This window comes from Carettochelys insculpta, chromosome 6 (assembly GCF_033958435.1).
Source record: "Carettochelys insculpta isolate YL-2023 chromosome 6, ASM3395843v1, whole genome shotgun sequence".
NCBI lineage: Eukaryota > Metazoa > Chordata > Testudines > Carettochelyidae > Carettochelys > Carettochelys insculpta.
In genome coordinates, this window is record NC_134142.1 from 32,471,622 (window position 1) to 32,492,564 (window position 20,943).

At 43.3% G+C, this 20,943-nt stretch overlaps 1 protein-coding gene across 5 annotated transcripts in view; it reads left to right on the top strand.

Annotated features, from left to right (window-relative positions):
- Window positions 1-20,943, top strand: part of TTC7B (tetratricopeptide repeat domain 7B) — a 265,844-nt gene that overhangs the window by 195,881 nt on the left and 49,020 nt on the right. For all 5 annotated transcript variants that reach the window (XM_074996636.1, XM_074996633.1, XM_074996637.1 and 2 more), the window contains one exon: window positions 10,123-10,325. In XM_074996636.1, coding sequence (XP_074852737.1) covers window positions 10,123-10,325 — 203 coding nt within the window. The remainder of the gene's footprint in view (window positions 1-10,122; window positions 10,326-20,943) is intronic.

Genomic DNA, 20,943 nt, shown 5'->3' on the forward strand with positions numbered 1-20,943 from the left:
GGGCACATAAGCAATAATTGTATGTTTTTTAAGCCAAGAACTAAGGAGGACTGTGAGATCAGATTCAAAGTGCTTCTGATGGAGTTGGAGTCACTTCACCCCAGCACCATAGCATCAGCGAAGAAGTCGAATAAGGCCAGTAGGAGTCCATCTCCTATTCGCTGCAAGGGGAAAGATAGTGCAGGGAGCGAGCCAAGACCTGCCATTGGATAGCTCATCTTCCCATTCAAGAAGTCGGGCCTCAGCTCATGTTGAGCATTGCAACCTATCCCATTCTGTGCCTGGACCTGGGGGGGGCAGTCATAGCAAAGCCCCCTCTAGTCACTGGACCCAGGGCACTGACAGTAGGATGTAAGGCCAGTTATGCCAGTTACCATGCACAGACTTACCACAGGCAAGAGTGGAGACCAACCCCTTGAGCCAAGTTGCTATTACAGATCCTAGGAACATTTGGATGAAAGGAGCTGCACACTCCTTCTCCAGTCCCTGACATGGATATTGCCATGTTCAGGGAGATGTCCCTGTAGTCTGGCCTGCAGTACCTCTAGGTCTAAAGCCCTTTCTCCAGTACCAGTCTTAAAGCATGAGTTAGAATCATAGAGTCATAGAATGCTAGGACTGGAAGGGACCTTGAGAGGTCATCGAGTCCAGCCCCCTGCCCTCATGGCAGGGCCAAGTCCTGTCTAGACCATCCCTGATAGACATATATCTAACCTGTTCTCAAATATCTCCAGGGATGGAGATTCTACAACCTCCACAGGCAATTTATTCCCATTCTGTATGTGTGTAACTGATTGTTTCTTCCTAAATGGAGCACTTTGTATTTGTCTTTATTAAACTTCATCCTGTTTACCTCAGACCACTTCTCCAATTTGTCCAGACCATTTTGAATTTTGACCCAATCCTCCAAAGCAGTTGCAATGCCTCCTAGCTTGGTATCATCTGCAGACTTAATAAGCATACTTCCTATGCCAATATCTAAATTCTTGATGAAGATATTGAACAGAACCAATCCCAGTACACACCCTTGAGGAACTGTACTTGTTATACCTTTCCAGCAGGATTGAGAACTGTTAATAACTACTCTCTGAGTATGGTTATCTAGCCAGTTTTGCACCCACCTAATAGTAGCCCCATCTAAGTTGTATTTGCCTAGTTTATTGATAAGAATATCATGTGAGGCCGTATCAAATGCCTTACTAAAGTCTAGGTATTCCACATCTACCGCTTCTCCCTGATCCACAAGGCTCGTTATCCTATCAAAGAAAACTATCAGATTGGTTTGACGTGATTTGTTCTTTGCAAATCCATGCTGGCGATTCCCTATCAGCTTACCACCTTCCAAGTGTTTGCAGCTGATTTTCCTTAATTACTCGTTCCATTATCTTTCCTGGCGCAGAAGTTAAACTGACTGGTCTGTAGTTTCCTGTGTTGTTCTTATTCCCCTTTTCATAGATGGGCACTATATTTTTCTTTTTCCAGTCTTCTGGAATCTCTCCTGTCTCCCATGATTTTCCAAAGATGATAGCTAATGGCTCAGATACCTCCTCTATCAGCTCCTTGTGTATTCTAGGATGCATGTCATCAGGCCCTAGTGACTTGCAGACATCTCACTTTTCTAAGTGATTTTCAACTTGTTCTATTTTTATTTTACCTTCCAACCCTACCCCTTTCCCACTAACATTCACTGTGTTAGGTGTTCCTTCTTCAGACTTCTCAGTGAAGACCAAAACAAAGAAGTCATTAAGCATCTCTGGCATTTCCAAGTTTCCCGTTGCTATTTCTCCCTCCTCACTGAGCAATGGGCCTGCCCAGTCCTTGGTCTTTCTCTTGCTTTTAATGTATTTATAAAAAGTCTTCTGGCTTCCCTTTATGCTGTAGCTAATGTGAGCTCATTTTGTGCCTTTGCCTTTCTAATCTTGCCCCTGCATTCCTGTGTTGTTTGCCTATATTCATCCTTTGTAATTTGTCCTAGTTTCCATTTTTATATGATTCCTTTTTTATTTTGAGATCATGCAAGGATCTCCTGGTTAAGCCAAGGTAGTCTTTTGCCATAATTTCTGTCTTTCCTATGCAGCAGAATAGCTTGCTTTTGGGCCGTGAATAATGTCCCTTTGAAAAACTGCCAACTCTCTTCCGTTGTTTTTTCCCTCAGTCTTGCTTCCCATGGGACCCTACCTTCGAGCTCTCTGAGTTTACCAAAATCCACCTTCCTGAAATCCATTGTCACTATTTTGCTGTTCCCCTTCTACCCTTCCTTAAAATTGTGAACTCTATGATTTCATGATCACTTTCACCCAAGCTGCCTTCCACTTTCACACTCTCAATCAGTTCCTACCTATTTGTTAAAATAAAATCTAGGACAGCTTTCCCCCGGTAGGTTCTTCAACCTTCTGAAATAAAAAGTTGTCTCTAATGAAATCCAAGAACTTATTGGATACTCTGTGTGTTGCTGTGTTAGTTTCCCAACATATATCTGGATAGTTGAAGTCCCCCATCACCACCAAATCCTGGGCCCTGCATGATTTTGTTAGTTGTTTCAAAACAGCTTCATCCACCTCTTCCACCTGAGTAGGTGGCCTGTAGTAGACTCCTAGCAGGACATCACCTTTTTTTTTACCCCGTTTAGCTTAACCCACAGACTCTCAACACATCCATTTCCTATGTCCATCTCCACCTCAGTCCAACTGTGTACATTTTTAATATGTAAGGCGACACCTCCTCCCTTTTTCCCCGTCTACCCTTCCTGAGCAAGCTGTGCCGTTCCATACTAACATTTCAATCATGTGTATTATCCCACCAAGTTTCTGTGACGCCAATGATGTCATAGTTGTATTTATTTATTAGAACTTCCAGTTCTTCCTGCTTATTACCCATACTTCTTGCATTTGTATATAGGCATCTAAGATATTCATTTGATCTTGCCTCCCAGTTTTGCCCTGACCCTCCTTTTTCTCTGCCATTATAACCCGTGCTCCTTCCCATTTCTGAACCATCTCCCAGCTCTCCATCTTCTCTGCTTACCCTCTGTCCCCATCGAACCTAGTTTAAAGCCCTCCTCACTAGGTTAGCCAGTCTGTGCCCAAGTAGGGTCTTCCCTCTCCTTGAAAGGTGAAAGCCATCTCTTCCTAGCAGTCCTTCCTGGAATAGCATCATGTGGTCGAGGAAGCCAAAGCCCTCCTGGCAACCCCATTTAGGCAGCCAGGCATTCACGTCCAGGATGCACCTGTCTCTGCCTGGGCCCCTACCTTTGACAGGAAGGATTGAAGAGAATACCGCCTGCCCCCCACATTCCTTCACCCGTACTTCCAGAGCCCTGTAGTCACTCTTGATCCACTCAGTGTCACACCTCGCAGTATCATTAGTGCCCACATGGATGAGTAGCATGGGGTAGTAGTCAGAGGGCCAGATAACCCTCGACAACACCTCCGTAGTGTCTTAGATATGGGCACCCGGCAGGCAGCATACCTCCCGAGATGAAATGTCAGGGCGACAGATGGGCGCCTTTGTCCCCCTCAGAAGAGAATTGCCATCTACCACCACTCTAAGTTTCCTCCTCACAGTGGTGGCAGCTGACCTCCCAGCCTTGGGGGAATGAGGCTTCTCCTCTGCTCTACAGGGTGATTCCTTGTCTCCTGTGTCAAGTACAGCATAACGGTTTCCTAGTACCACGGTGGGAGAGTTCGGAGCAGGGGTAAAGTGCTGCCTGCTGCCAGAAGTAACCAGCTGCCAGTGTCCACCCTGAGCCGTCTCCTCCTCTAGCAGTGGTGTGTCAGCAATCCTGTGTACTGGGACAGCTACCTCAGCTGTCTCCATGTGAATACTGTCCAGGAATTGTTCATGGATTCAGATACTCCTCAACCTAGACATCTCCTCCCGCAGCTCTCCCACCTGCTGCCTGGGAGATTCCACCAGTAGGCACCTTTCACATTGGATGGTCCCCCCAGGCTGGATATCAGTGAGTGGGAATTGCAAGCCACAGTCCTTGCAAAACCAAACCAGGATCTGGGTAGAGGCATCCATGGTCAGGCGGTCTGTCTGGCTACAGGCACAGGCGGAGGAGACAGAAGCAGTACTGGCACAGGTGTTGCAGGTCTTCCTGACCATAGTAAGCCTCCCTCTGTTAAATTCCCTCTTAAACTCCCCTGTCTGCAGCTCCCTGGTTGCTCTGCCTCTGGCTTATGAAAACCTGCTGGCCTAGGTCAGGCCTTATGCCTCGTTAGTCTGAAAGGGAAAGGCTGATCGTGAGGCTGATCAAAGGCAATTAAGGGAACAAAGGTCAGGAATTCTGTCCCAACTGCCACAGAAACTGAAATCACCCACCTGAAATCAGAATCACAATTCAAAATTCAAACAGTCAAGCACACTCGCTCACCCCAAAAGCTAGTACTCTCACCTGGTAGCTTCTTCAGGAGTGGGATCACTTGCCCCTCTCTTAAACTCTCCTGTCTGCTTTGCTCCCCTGCTTGAGTTGTGGATCACAAGTCTATAGCAGAGCCACCAAGCACTAAGAATCACAGAGGTCCCTGCAGAAGTGCACTTCTTGGTTGTACCATTCCTCCTGTGGGCGTGACTGTGGACAGTGCTACTCAATTAGATCCAGGTTATCAAGAGCCAACTGCTCCAAATATGGCTCTGGTATAGATCAAGGCTTGATATCAGTGGGGAAATCTGATGGGGGGGAACGTTAACTTCTCAAAACCTCAGTGCCAGCTGCCTCTCAATCACCAAAACCTGCCTCATGACTCTCTAGACCTAGAGGCTGGCTTCACGGTACCCATGGAAGCCACGGGGGTTCACTCACCCCTCCCAGCCAGCCCGTTCAGTGTGAGGAAGTTCAGCCAGGCTGGTTGTGTTGACAACCCAACCCCCTTCGATGCTTGATGCCTTTTAGAAAAGAACCCAAGTCCATGTGGACAAAGGGAGTCAACCAGCTGGACCACCAGCAACTCTGAACTTTCCTCTCCATTCCTGATCTGTTTTTCTGTTCAACGCTACATCTCCTACTCATTTTCTGATAGATATTCCTTGGATGTCTCATTGGCAAACTAAATTTAATCTTGTTCCTTTGGTGCTATTGACCAACCACAACCAGTCCTCTCTGTTAGTTAGGCCTGGGTATTGTTTTCATGTTAGAACTGCATATTTTAAGAAACTAAGTAGTTGTGGGATGTGAGAATTGACATAGATCAGAAACAGGAAGAAAGAGAAGACAGAGAGTAGAAATAAATGGGCAGTTTTAATCATGGCTAAAGGTTAACAGCAGGGTTTGGTAAGTCTCCATACTAGGTCCCATATAATATATTAATGATCTGAAGAAAGGGATGACTAGTGAGGAAGCAACATTTGGAGATGACAGAATGTTTTTTTTCACATAGAACAAAACCATAAAGAATTTTAGAGACCTAGCTGAACTAGATGAGTGCACAACACAAAGGCAAATGTATCAGAGTGGTAGCTGTGTTCATCTGTTTACCAAGCTTTCCTCAAACTACAATGCCCACCTAAGGAAGTGAGGAAACAGATTGGCAGAGCCAGACGGGTACCCAGAAGCCACAAGACAGGCCTCACAAGGAAAACGAGAACACCACTGACCATCAGATACAGCCCCCACCTAAGGCCTCTCCAATGCATCATCAGCGATCTGCAACCCATCCTGAACAATGATCTTTCACTCTCACAGACCTTGGGAAGCAGGCCTGTCCTTGCCTACAGACAGCCTGCCAACCTTAAACAAATCCTCACCAGCCACTATAGATCACAAAAGAGTAACTCTAAGCCTGGAACCAATCCCTGCAACAAACCCCGCTGCCGACTCTGCTCACGTATCTACACCAGTAATATCATCACAGGACCTTACATCAACCATACCATCAGGGGCTCCTTTACCTGCACATCTATGAATATGATATGAGCCAGCAATGCCCCACTACAATTTACATTGGCCAAACTGGACAGTCTCTACGTAAAAGAATAAATGGACATAAATCAGACATAAGGAATGGTAACGTACAGAAGCCTGTGGGAGAGCACTTCAGTCTCCTTGGACTCCCAGTGGCAGATTTGAGGGTAGCAGTCCTGAAACAAAGAAATTTCAAAAATCAAATAGAGAAATCTCTGAGCTGCAATTTACTTTCAAATTTGACTCCATTAACCAAGGATTAAACAGACTGTGAGTGGCTTGTACCTTACAAAAGAAGCTTCTCTGCCCTAGGTGCTAACATTTACACATTAGACTGACAATGGGCCATATCCCCCCGTCTTATCTGACCTGTTTTTTACTCTTTTCATACAGACTACTGATAATGGGTCCTTTTCCACCCTGACTGAATAGACCTTGTCAGCTCTGGCCCTCCCTTTTACTGGGACCCCACTCTTTAAATACCCCTCTGAAACCACCCCCACTCAAGCATCTGATGAAGCGGGTCTTTGCCAGTGAAAGCTTATGCTCCAGAATATCTGTTAGTCTGTAAGGTGCCACAGGACTTCTTGTTCACAAAGGCAAATGAAGTTCTTCGTTGATAAATGTTACTTAATATAAAGAACACACAACCTCTTCACCTCATAGGGTTCTAATTAAGTAGTATAAAATCAGGAAAGGGACAGAGTCAAAAGAGCTCAATGTAGGCCTCTTCTGACTGTGTGGCTATAGTAAGTAAAACAAAATGGTAAGCAGCAAAAGTAATTGAATAGAGAATAGTATAATAGAGAATATATAATGATAATATATCAAGACTGGTGCAGCCTCTTCTGGAATTATGTATGCAGTAGGGGTTACCCCATCTCAGAAGAATTAGTGGGAGTTCAGGGAAGGGAGAGGAATATGAGTAAGGGCTGGGAAAAATTCATGTATGATGAGAAATTGAAAAGATTGGGAATGTGTAATCACATTTTGGAGTTCACCACTGTCAGATGTCATTGAAGCAAGGTTCAAAATGTGATTAGACCTTTTGGCAAACAAAAATATCGGAGCTGTCAAACAAAACTTTTGGAAAGATATTTATTTTCATGATTCAGGGTGGATGTGAGGGGCAGCAGTTTGTTTTAATTCTGGCCACTGCAGCATTCTTACACCTTCTGTCTCTCTCTCACTCCACTTAACATTTATAAATTAGCTTTCCAGATGAAATCATCCATCACATGAGGATATAGGTGGTAGATTCTATTTTAAAGTTTCAAGATTACTTTTAACCTCAGTAAGTAACAAAGAATTCTCGGACAAGAGCAATATAAGGTTTTAGAAAGCACTTTCATAATTCAATTATGGCTCCTCCATGAAAAAAAACTGCATTATAAATAATCTGAAATGCTGGATATACCTGTTTCACTTGATAGAACAAGTGCTGTAAATAAATAATGCAGAATATGTAATGATTAAAGGGCTTCTATCTTCTTCTCTTGAAGTGAAAACAAAAAATGGAAGAGGAGGAGGAAAAATCTATTATACAAAGTTCTTCGAAGAAACTAGATGAAATGTGGGCTCTTACACTGTTTATTAAGCACCTTTGTTAGATGGCTAGGAGCTATGGTTGTGATTGTTGTAAATAGAAAATGAGTGCAAGAATTAGTAAATGATAGGTATTCATCAATTTGTGTTTTTCCTTTCTTCTTAAAGTTGACTAGAATGAAGTAATTAACTATTATAAACAAGAAGTCCTGTGGAACCTAATAGACTAACAGATACTTTGGAGCATAAGCTTTCGTGGGCAAAGACCCGCGATGCATCTGATGAAGCGGTTCTTTGCCCACGAAAGCTTATGCTCCAAAATATGTTAGTCTTTAAGGTGCCTCAGGACTACTTCTTCTTTTTAAAGATACAGACTAACTTGGCTACCTCTCTGATATTAATTATTGTTTGTTTGATATAATTCTTAATCTCAAAAAATTATGCCTTAAAATTGATTATGGTAAATTCCATCAAGCAGAATTTAAGGCATCCTCCAAAGACCATTAAACTCCCTGAAAATACACAGTTGACTTCAGTAGGCACTGGATTGAGCTCTTATGTCTTCATACTATATTGGATTATGTATCTCTCCAAATAACAGTGCGTGAATGTTAGCAAGTAGAGACAAGGTGCACCTGCAGTGATTTGACTGTTTAAACCTACAATAGTTGCTATTTGTGCTTTAATAGCATCCAGAGGTCTCAATAAGGATTTGTGGCACAATTGTGCTGTGCAAGCATAGAAGATAATACTTGGTTATCAATAAACATTAACCCCCTTCCTCCCAGTCAGGAACAGACTTTGAGCAAATTGATCAATATAATAATGATGTTGCAGACTGAAGGAGTGCTTGTAACAAAACACCTCCATTTCTAGCCCTTAATTACTTATTGAGCAACTTCTAGCTAGTCAACACATCCTGAAAACACTTACTTGTTCTCAGGCCAGCTGGTTACTTCTATCAATTATGATTTGTTTTAAATTAACTACTGCCCGTATAAATCCACAGCTTTTACTGATTGTATAAAATTACTGCGAGGCTGCATTAAATAACTTGTTTCTCAAGTCTCACAAGCAGGTTCTCAGCAAATCAGAGTGCTGAATAAGCTTGTCACACACTTCTGTTAGGTTAATGAGAAGCTTCATTTTCTTGTCAAGCATGTTCTTAGGAAGAAAAGGTTTAAATATGCAGTAGGAAATTTTGGATCAGGTTACTACATGACAGTGGTTGAGAACATGAGCAGATGCTGCTACCCTAGAGCTTGTGACTTTTAAAATCATGTCAATAATATGCAGAAACATTTCACTAATCTGTGCCTTCCAGTCTGACACCCCAAACATGGGCACATAGTGATTTGGTTTAATATGCTGATAGGATTGTAGAATTTCCTGTATATTTTAAAAGTAGAGTAAGCTATTTCATATCTGGCAGCCTTGGACCAAGGAGGTTGCCAGATATTCAAATATTCTGGATAATAGTGGGGTATACCTAGCAATGCATAACACTAAAGAAAAAGATTAGATAGTAAGAAACAAACAAAAATGTATGCAGAGTACTCTATTTACCAACAACAGTAGTATTGTACACTGTAAACTTAGGCAGTATTGATTTGTATTTACTTTCACTATGCTGTGGTTATGGAAAATGCAACTAAAATTTAGTTACGGATAAAATGCCTGTTATTTATTTAGAGTTCCAGATGACACAATGCAAGATAAGAAAAAGTTTACTGTACCTGTTTTTAAGGTTAACTTGTAGTACTAAAACATTTCTGTTACAAGCTCCCAGCTGTCTGGAACAGACATTGTAAAAATTAAAGAATTCATGAGACAGACAGAAAAGCAACTTATCTTCTGAAAAGATTCATTCTGGGTACAGGTTATGTAGTAACTTCTTGTACACTTCTAGTGTGACCTTTCTTGAGTAAAATAACTTCATTCACTTGGCAGGAAATGGAAAAAGCCTCACAAAATTGTAACCACTCTTTGGCTGGGTCTACTCAGACCTGCAGTGCTGGCAGCCTTATGGAAATCAGAAGTCTCACAATTGCAAATGGTAACAGAGAGGAAGCCGTGCTAGTCTATACACTATCAAAACAAAAAGCAGTGAAGTAGCACTTTAAAGACTAGCAAAACAGTTTATTAGGTGAGCTTTCGTGGGACAGACCCACTTCTTCAGACCATAGCCAGACCAGAACAGACTCAATAGTTAAAACAGAGAGAACCAAAAACAGTAAGCAAGGAGGACAAATCAGAAAAAGATAATCAAGGTGAGCAAATCGGAGAGTAGAGGGCTTCTTATTAGGATAATGGCACATGGGAAAGGGGCTCCCTCCTCCCTGTCGGCAGTGTAGATGTGTTTCTGCAACCCTCTCAGAACCTGAATTTTTTCAGGCATAAGGATCTGGCAACAGAGGGGGGTTTTGCCGGCATAGACACAGCTACACGGCCTGCTTACTTCCAGCATCAGCCTCTGCCAGCTGGGAGATCTTGCATGGCTATACTACTAATTAGCCATGTGTTTATGCTAATGAGCAGACATTTGCGAGACTGCTCATTTCCATGAAGCTGCTAGCACTTCAGGTCTGTGTAGACCCAGCCTTTCAGTGTTTTGACATATTATGATTAACCAGAGAAAAATACATGTATATATCTACTCTTTTTTTCTCCTTTAGCTGAAGTCTACATAGGAATCGGGAAGCCTGCTGAAGCCACGGCATGTATCCAGGAAGCCGCTAACCTCTTTCCAATGTCACACAATGTCCTCTACATGAGAGGTCAAGTGGCCGAACTTCGAGGAAATATTGATGAAGCCAAACGCTGGTATGAAGAGGCCTTATCTATTAGTCCTACCCACGTAAAAAGTATGCAGAGACTGGTAAGTCTTAAGTCTAATGAATAAACATTTTGTCATCAAATTGAGCTACTCCATTTGGGGAGCTCATTGCTTTCATGTTATGATGTCCCAATTTTGAGGTGTTTATATATCATTTAAATTTGTATTTCACCTAAATTTATTGATTTCCTGTTTGAGGTGCAGCAGTTTTTTATAACTCTTAAAATCAGTTGCTTATGAGATGGAGTCAAAGAAAGGGGATTTTTTTTTCCATTTTCATGTTAATTTTGTGCTCCTAACAAAAAGGGCATAGTTTTCCAGGTTTAGCCCACAATGTGAATTATCTGTTTTGAGACAAATGAAATAGTTGAGTTTGACTACATCTGACTAGAAGGTACAGTGTATGGTGTAGCTTTCACCTCTTTTTTGTAAACCCGCTGTGTTCCATGCCACATATCACATGCATAAAATTTGCACCGATTTCAATTGGACCCATATTATCACGTTCAGTGAGAAATGCACATAACTAGAGGCACTGTACAAATCACTGGAACATCATACTTTCGCACAGATTTTTTTTTAAAAAAGAGTAATATACCAAAGGTAGAAGTTCTGTTGTCTTTAAAAGATCAGTTATAAAGGGGGTGGAGCTGAAATGATCCCATTCACATTGTCACTTATAAGCAGAATTTGATATTTTTACTAAAAATATATTGGTGAATGTGACTAAAATTACCCAAACTAGTGAAGGTGAAGTTAACCTAGATACGGAGTACTAGTGCAAAGTTCTTCACCACCGTGGGGCTGCATAGGGGGAATGGCCATATGTAAGTCTTTGGGAGGTGAAACAGTATCTGGATGTGTCATTATAAATGGGCTTTTGGGAAAAAGATAGAAGAATCACTTATCCAGTTCATCTACTAGAATAAAAACTTTTGAAACCTGTTTCCAGAATGAGAATTTAATTCCATCCAGTTAAAAAGAAAGGCGAGTGATTTCCACCAGAATAGTAAAAGTATACTTTATTAAATACAGAAATAGTTTTAAAAATCTCAAAATTGATTCATCTTTTCCCCAGCTGCTGAGTTGAGATTACATAGCTCCCCTGTAATGGTTGACACTGTCAGTGTCAACTAAAACATTGCCGAAAAACACTGCCTGCTTTATTTTAGGAGCTTGTGATGTCAGTTTTTCCAAGAAAACACTTGGCAGGCAGATGATGGAGAGACCATTTGTCAAGTATTTTGTTGTTAAAGCTTATTTATATGAAAAGTGTTTATAATGTTTGTCTCCAGACTAGACTGTTAATTATGAGAATTTTTTTCCTTTTTCTAAAAACTCTTACACTTCACCTTTAGCAGAGTTTTAAAAAAGATTACACTTGAATTTTGATCTCTCTTGTTAGATTTTTTGATGAGTAATGGATGGTTGAACTTTTTTCTCCTTTTTGTGCTTGAAGTTTTTTTTTTTTTTTTAAAAAAAGATGAGATTCTCTTGGCTGCACAGCTGCAATTAACTTAACCTTTTTATTCAAAAGGATAAGCCAGTTTCTGCCTAGGTGCTTATGAATTATTCAGAAAGGTATTTCTCCTGGACCATAAGGGGAACATACAATACAAAAATCAAATAGGAAAATAGCAGAGGAAAAGTTGTGTGTTTCACTTTCCAGCTTTTTGAGATACTTGAGCCTATTCAGTAATGCCAGAAGGTTGGTTCTCTTTGTATAGGAAGAATATGCTGGACCAAAAACTGAATATCTAAATAAAAGTGAAAGCTGTATATTATGTTTTAAGTATTATCTTATTTTGAATTCATTTTAAATAAATGTTCTTTGCAAACAAAATGCTGTGCAGAATGAATGCAGCATTAGTTTTCTTACAAAGTTTGCAAATGAAATTATTTCACACGTAATCTTTTATATTCAGTGTTTCTTGAGCTTTTGTGTGTCTGGTTTGAGATGCTTCAGAGTGCTGACTGCAGAATAGTTCACTTCATTTCAGTGAAATTGCCAACTCTTTACATGTTTTTCTTTTAAGAACGTTTGTCAAACGTCTGTTACTTTGGATCTCTTGTTTAGTTTTAATTCAGAGCTCAACATTGTACTGATTGGGTTTAGGGTCAATATACATGCAGAAATGTGTGATGCATGCATGTGGTTCTTTTTAAGTGGTCAATAATTCTTTAAGCATAGCAGTTTCTGTATAACTTCATAGAACGTGGAAGCTACATGACACCAAATGATTCATATATTCCAAAGTCTGAAAAAGTTACTGTGATCATAGTGTCTGACCTCTGTATAACAAAGATCATAGAACTTCGCAAAATATTCTTTCAACAAATTATGATGGATTGGGTCACACAGATTCCCTTGAGACTGTCACTTTATGGGCTGATCATACCACTGAGTCTGTCTATCTGTCCTCTAGGGCTCCCCACCACCTTGTCGTGCTGAGTGAGAATTTCAGGTCTCTCTCAGTATGGCACAGAGTTAGGTTACAGAATGCCGCAAAGCAACACACACTCAGTCAAAGGGACTTGACACAACACAGCAGCCCCATTGGGACCAGAACCACAGATAAATCCATCTTCTCTGAGTAGTGTCCCCATGGGTGCTCCACTCTGAAAGTCAGTGCATCGTCATGCCATCGCTTGGAGATTCTTCCATAGCCATGGTTTCCTGCGCATGCGCAGAAGCACCTCCTTGTGCCCTTTGGTGTGTGCATGGCACAGGCTCCTCAGTTCCTTCTCTGCTATCCTCAGCTGCAGATGGAGTGTCATGAGTCTCTGCAAGAGAGTTTGAGTTTGTTAGTTAGTTAGCTTCTAGTTCTTCTTTAGCTTTTCTCCAGTCCAAGATAGTTACCTTTATTCTTCATTTTGCAATAAATAAATCAATAAAAAATAAAAATAGTTAGGTTGGAGTTGGTTTAGAGTGCTGCATCACCTGTATTCTGAGATCTGCAGACTTTAAGCAGTGCGCCACGTGCGAAGACGCCATGCCTGCTTCAGTTGGCCATGTGTCCTGCATAAAGTGCCTTGACGAAGGCCACCAGATACAATCGTGCATCCACTGCTCTAGCCTGGTGGCCAGAACTCATCAGGACAAAGCCAGCAGGCTCAAGATTTTTTTTATATGAGAAGTTCCAATGACCAGTGGCTCCGGACAAGTTGATTGCCCGGGACAAGGCTAAGGGTGAGGTGTTGTGCTGATGTGCCAGGCCCTTCTGCTGATGCTTCTCCTGCCCATTCCTGGCCTCCAGCGCCATCTGTGAGGTCTTTGCCAGAAGGGAGAACCACTTAGGGTTCCACAGGCTCGGCTACCTGGCACCGTCCAGGTGGGTGCACTCCATGCCGAAATGCACCTCCAGGGTTTGCTCATCGCTACTCTTAACCGGAACATCAGTGGCCTTCCTGGCACAGAGCATCACAGCACCAGCATGCTCAATCGGCACCGTCAGCCATCTCAGTACTGCACCCGCCTTCACTGCCACTGTCCACAGAACTGTTTCAACAACTGGTGGATCCCAGCACCAAGGAATCCTTGTCAGAAGGGAAAAGGGACCCCCTCCTCTTCCTCACCGGATGACGTCATGCTCACCTTGTCAACCCCCCTCAGCCGATGATGCTAGATCTTACCAGTTCTTGCATATGTACAACCCCCGTCATCATCTAGGATGGCATTGCCCATGGGCAATGCTATTATGGACCCAGCCATGGTGCTGTAACAAACCCATCGCCCCCACTAGCAAGTGGACAGATAAAGACTACTTCATGGCATCCAAGGTTGCTATACTCTTTTTCACCCACCCACGTGCCAACTCTTTGGTTGTGGATGCAAAACCAGGTCATTCTGCTCAGCCCCACAAAACAAGGCCAGCAAGAAGTGGGACATCATGGGCCAGAAGGTTCATTTCTCTGGCACCTTTCTCCTTTGTGTGGCACTATACTGCTATGCTGGCAAACTATAATTTTTAAAACTATTCCAAACTACAGGAGCTGATCCCTGCACTGCCTGAGCATGAATGTCAAACGTTAACCAGTATCATCAAGGAAGGCCACATGATTGCTTGATGATGTAATCAGCCATGGACATTGCTGACATGGCAGCGTGGATCACTGCATTGGAGGTCATTATGCACCGCATGTCATGGCTCATTCCCTCAAAGGTTCCCAAGGAACTGCAGCAGAAGGTCAAAGACCTACCTTTCGACTGCCGACACCTCTTTGTGGACAAACCTGATGACTTGCCACTGTGCACCCTCAGGATGTGCATGCCCCCAGTCAAGCAAGCTCGCTATTCTCCATACCAGTGTTGTCAGGACCAGTTTCAGCAGTCCCATCAACAACCTTGCATTGAACAGTGCCAAAAACATAACACTCTGGCAGACCACGCCAGAGCCAGCAATCCTCAGCGCCCCACCCTCAACTTTCCAAGCAGCAATTTTTAGTGTGTGGTTGAGAGTATGATCCAGAATTCTGAGCAGGACATTGCAGACGCACCATTTTCCCACTGTCTCTGTCCCTTTCTGCATCAGTGGAAAGTCATCACCACGGACAAATGGCTACTGTAATTGGTGGCACAAGGCTACTCAAACCCCTTCATTTCTATGCCCCCTACCCATCCCCCTACCCTGTTCCTCTTCAGGGACCTGTCTCACAAGAGTTGCCTTGAGCTGGAGGTTCAGCACCTCCTTCATTTGGGGGTGGTTGTGCCTGTCCCTGAGGAATTATGGGGCAGGGGTTTTACTCCACTTACTTCTGCACCCAAAAGAATAGTGGCGGATGGAGACCTATTTTGAATCTCAGACATCTCAATAAGTGCAGCCTTTACAGATGTTTCAGGATGGTGACCCTTGCTACCATTATTTCAGTCCTGGACAAGAACTACTGGCTCTCAGCTCTCAACCTACAAGATGCATATTTCTATATAAACATCCATCCGGCTCACAGACACTTTCTCCATTCACAGTGGGATGCTCCTACTACCAATATTTGGTTCTCCTGTTTGATCTTTCCTCGGCACCGTGAGTGCTCACCTTCATTGTCAGGGGTCATGATCTTTCCCTGTCTGGACCACTGCTTCATAAAGGGACCTTCGCTCCCTGAAGCGCAACACATGGTGCACGTCACCATGCACCTCCTACTCAGCGTGGGCTTCCATATCAATTACTCAGAAATCTGCGATCCATCCCATTCAGGCTCAGAAGTTCATAGGAGTGCACTAGACACCATCACTGCCAGGACTACCCTGCCTATACAAAGGTTTCACATCCTGTGCAGTCTCATTCAGGCAGCACACCTGTCACCCACCAAAACAGTGCACCCCTGCCTAGCATTGCTGGGCCATGTGGCCACCACCACTCAGGTGGTCAAGCTAGCAGGCTCCATATGCACTGCCTCCAGTCCTGCTTGGCCTCATGCTATGCTCCAGCCAGGGACCTGCTCTCCAAGACAGTGGCCGTTCCCCTATGGGTCCTCGCTTCTCTTCAGTGGTGGACATGCCTGGGCAATTTCCTCACTGGTGTTCCCTTTCCTCAGTCATTACCATTGGTCACTCTCACTGCAGATTCTTCCCTGCTGTGTTTGAGAGCACACCTTGGTCCTCACACAGTGCTGGGCAGATGGTCATTTGCCAAACAAACACTTCTCATCAACCTGCTGGAACTCCAGGCAGTCTGCTACACCTGCATACGTTTCTGGCAGCTCCTAACTGGCAAGTTGGTCAACATTCTTACCAACACGACCACCTGCGTGTATTATGTCAACTGCCACGGGTGAATTCAATCACCACCTCTAAGTGCAGAAGCCTTGAGACGGTGGACATGGTACATTCAGTACCAGGTCAATCCTGTAGACATATACCTTCCTGGAGTTATCATCAGGTGGCAGATACTCTGAGCCACTTGTTCACTGACCATCACAAATGAGAGATTGACACAGTTGCCCTCAACAGGGTGTTCCAGCTGTGGGGCCACCCTCACATAGTCCTGTTCGCCACCAGGACCAACAGAACATGCCACCAGTATTGGTCCAGAGAGGGGCTTTGGAGAGACTTCCTTGGGGAAGCCTTCACCATTGTGTGGAACATGCCACTACTATACGCATTCACTCCCGTTCCACTGATCCACGAGGTATTACTCAAGGTGAGACAACCAAGCTCTCTGCAGCCTAGTAACCCTGGCATGGACCAGACAAACTTGGTACCCTTATTTCTTTCAGATGTCAATAGCAGCTCCTTATCCAATTCCTTCTCGCCACAACCTTCTGTCTCGGGACTTTGGATGCATTCTGCATCCCGATCTCCTCAAACTCCATCTCTATGCTTGGCTCCTTCGTGGCATCAAAATGCCAAAACCACATGCTCTGAGGAAGTAAAAACATTCCTTATCAACAGTAGATGGGAAACTATGTGCAAGTCTTACCTTTATAAATGGTGACAGTTTTCTCGCTGGATGGACATCCATCATTTGATGCCTTGTCATAGTGTGCCTTTGCCCATCCTTTTAGACTACGTACTGCACCTGTGAGAGTCGGGCCTTAGCCTCAGTATTGTCCGGGTGCACGCCGCAGCACTACCAGTGCTTCACCAACCAGAAGATGGGGTTTTGTTTGCGACACATCCCATCACGAAAAGTTTTTTTTTAAAGGGGCTTCAAAACACCTTTCCGTTGGTCCACACCCCCAGTCCCCATCTGGGATATCAACCGTGTGCTTCATAGCCTTATGAGGCCACCTTTTGAACCTTGGCAACGTGCTCCTGGCTTCATCTGTCTATGAAGGTCTTGTTCCGCATGATCACGTTGGACAGCTGCATCACAGCACTCGCTGCCCTAATGACTGAGCCTCCCTACATGGTCTTTACAAAGGAAGAATTACTCTGCAACCTCATCCCAAATTTCTCCCCAAGGTTCCCCAGCATTTCACATTGATGAACCTATTCACTTACCTACATTTTTTCTGAAGCCACATTCCAACCCCGCCTACATGGCGTGGCACATGTTAGACGTCTGCAGGGCATTGGCCTTCTACATCGATCACATGCAGTCATGGCACAAATTTCCCAGGCTTTTCCTGTCCTCAGAGAGATCCAAAGGCCTGGCCGTCTCATCCCAACGACTTTCCAAATGGGTTTCCTCCTGTGTCCACACCTGTTACGCACTTCATCAAAGGGAGCTGCTGTGTGCTATCACGGCCCACTCAACCTAGGCCATGTCTTCCACTACCACCTTTCTTGAAAACAAAGCCCTTACAGACGTTTGTAAGGTGGGCATGTGGTCTTCCAGTAACATGTTTGCTCAGCACGACACTCACTCGTCTACCATCACATCTTTTATCCAAGTGGGCCAAGCCGTGTTGTGTACTGTGGTAGTGACTGAGCTCCAAACCCACCTCCATTCTGTGACTGCTGCTTTATAGTCACCCAGAATGGAGCACCCACAGGGACTCAACTCAAAGAAGAGAAAGTTACTCACTTTGTGCAGTAATGATAGTTCTTTGAGATGTGTCCCCTCATGGGTACTCCACTTCCCTCCCTCCTTCTCCTGCTTTGGAGCATCCTGCTCTGTTTGTCAGGTAGAGAAGGAATGGAGTAGCCCATGCTGCATGTGAGCCAGAAAACATAAGGAGGCGCTTCTGTGCATGCACGGCAAGGGAAAACCGCCACCCAGAATGGGATCCGCACCCGCAGAGATGCACGTCTCAAAGAACTGTTGTTACTGAACAAGGCGAGTAGCTTCTCTTACTCTGCATAAAAGCTTTATACAGAAGCTCGTAAGTTTTATGCTCCTTTTATCAATGAAAGAGAGAGACATACAACTGTTGTCATCTCCCCTTCCCAGTAACAATTATTTACGCTGGGTTTAATGATAAATAAAAGTGATTTTATTAAACATAAAAAGTAGACTTTAAGTGGTTGCAATGATAACAGGCACATCAAAATCAGTTACTAACCTAAATAAAACAAAACAATAAACTACACCAGCAAAGATTAATACTCTAAGGAAATTATTATGTGTAATTCCTTACCCTAACAGTAGTTCTAATAATCTTTTCTTGCAAGCTGTACAGCCTCCTATCTTGGGAATGGTCCTTCCCTCTGTTCAGTCTTAGATGTTTCCAGCAGTCATCTGGGTGGTAAGCAGGGAGTGTCTTAGTGTCTGGCAATTACCTGTTGTTTGTTTTCCTGCCCATAAATGGATTCACATTGCAATCCTTTCATACTGCCATGGAAAAGTGCCACATCCAAAATGTGTTCCAGTATCAGTTGACCTAGCCGCATATCTTAGCAGAAACAATCCTAGTCTAGGCTCACAGGAAAAGTAAGACCATTCACAGTTCGTTATCATGAGTACCAGGGCATTAAGTTCCTTGAGTACTACAAATGGCCTTTATTAGCATATATAGATATATAAACAGGATTACGTCATATTTCTAACTTTAAATACAGAAACGATACATGTGCACACAAACAATATACACATTTGGGGCTTAGCAGCTCTCCAAGGAGAGGTCACATGCTACAGTTTGGCTAATGCATATTCGAGTTAGGCATATTCATATTCAGTAACATATTTCAATAAAAAATATGGGGGCTCAACACCACACAGGCCTTTTAGAAAAAACTTCCAATCTTGAATTTAAAGTTGTCAGTGGTGGAAAATCCATCATGACTATAGGTAAGTTCTAATGGTTGACTACTCTCATTCCTCTTAAAAATTTACACCTTGTTTCTAGTCTGAATTAATGTAGCTTCAGCTTCCACACATTCAATCACGTTAATACCTTTTTCTGCTTGACTGAAGAGCCTGTTACTAAATATTTGTTCCCCACATACTTATAAACCACTCTGTTAATGCACCGTGTGTGTGTCCCTTATCTGAATTTTATTCTGTTTGTACATTATAAATGGGTTGAAATCATGAGCATTTGTACTTAAATTACCATTAATTTTAGCAATGTGATCCGTTCCTATACATCTTTCCAGGTGAGGTTCAATCTAAAATTCTCCTCATACTGGTTGCAACACTTTGGTTACAGCTATACTAGCGAGGTTTTTTTTTTCGACAAAACCGGAATTTTGTTGACAAAACTCACACACAAAATGCGTGTTGTTACCCCTGCTTACTCCATTGCCCCCTCCCTCAATCACTCACTTTTCCCCAGCCTCACTCTTACTGGGCTGGGGTTGTGTTTGGACTGCAGGAAGGTGTGAGGGCTCTAGCTGAGGGTTTAGAATCAAGAGTGGGGCCAGAAATGCGGAGTTATGGTAGGGGAGGGAGCTTTTGACTGGGACAGAGGGCGGGGGTGCAAGCTGTGGCTGGGAGTGCAGGCTCCAGAGTGGGGCCAGAAATGAGAGGTTCTCAGTGTGTGAGGGAGCTCTTGGCTGGGCCAGAGAGTTGGAGCAGAGGGTCTGGCTGGTGGTGTAGGGTCTGGGATGGGGCCACAAATGTGGAGTTCAAGGTGTGGGAGGGAGTTCTGGGTTGGGGTTGGGGTTGTCGTATGGGAGAGGAGATGGGCTTGGAGGTTGCGACCAAAGGGAACAGAGTATGGGAGGGAGTTCCAGACTGGAGAACGGGTGCCTCTGGCTGTGAGCATGTAGGTTCTGGGATGGGGATGACCTATGAGAGAAAGTTGAAGGAATTGGGTTTGTTGTATTGTCCCAGTACAATATTCTAAGTCTTTTCCAGTGTTGTCTGCTTTCCAGGATCACACCCCCACCTCATTATAAGTAGGACCTATATTGTGTGTTCTTAGATGTATGACCTTCTATTTGATTATAGTCAAATGAGCCTCTCTTGCTAAGCAATCCAGTTGGTGTAATAAGGATAAATGAATGTTTGCAGAATGTTTTTGATGAAAGGCACTGTAAAGGGGCATTCTAACAAACTGATTTATGAATGGCAGTCAGATTACTTCAAATAAAAGCTGGTGTTTGGCTAACAAACTTCTCAGGCCCTAGAGGGAATGCACACATTTTGTCCATAAAAATTGACCTGACCTCATGATTAGTTAACATTCCACTAGTTTTTGTGTTATCAGCAAATACAATTAGTAATGGCTTTAGCAATAGTCTGGAAGAAAATAAGGATATTCAATTGCAGTTGTGTGAGAACTGACCCTGGCTGTACCTCGCTAGAAATACTTACATTGGCTGCTGAATTCTCATTTACAATTACTTTTGAGATATTAGGAAAACAGTTTTAAACCCTGCTTAGGGCAACATTAGTTTTCACATTTCAAAGCGTAAGTAGGACAGGTGCAATATTTTTTATGAAGAAGAATGTAGCTTACTGTGAATAGTATGGTTAAATCATATGTCAGTATTTATAGATCTAAAATTACGTATATTACTTGAAATACTGAACCAAAACCAGAAGTGACAGTCTAAGGCTTCAACATGCCCGCGGCTACATGGCATGCCAGCGCTTCAAAGTTTGATGCTTGGAAGTTGCTGCAGGGAAAATTAGCCTAATGAGGTGTTGCATATTCATTGCAGCACTTCAGTAATGTTCTCTGCTCAGGCTGATTACCATGTCCCCTTCGAAGAAAGGTGCTAGTGTAGACACAGCCTAAGTCAACTCTGCTAATCATGAGTCTTAAACCTGATTCTCACTTTGCTCAAGTGTTATGTACATTTGTTACAATTTTGTCACCTGTCATTCTT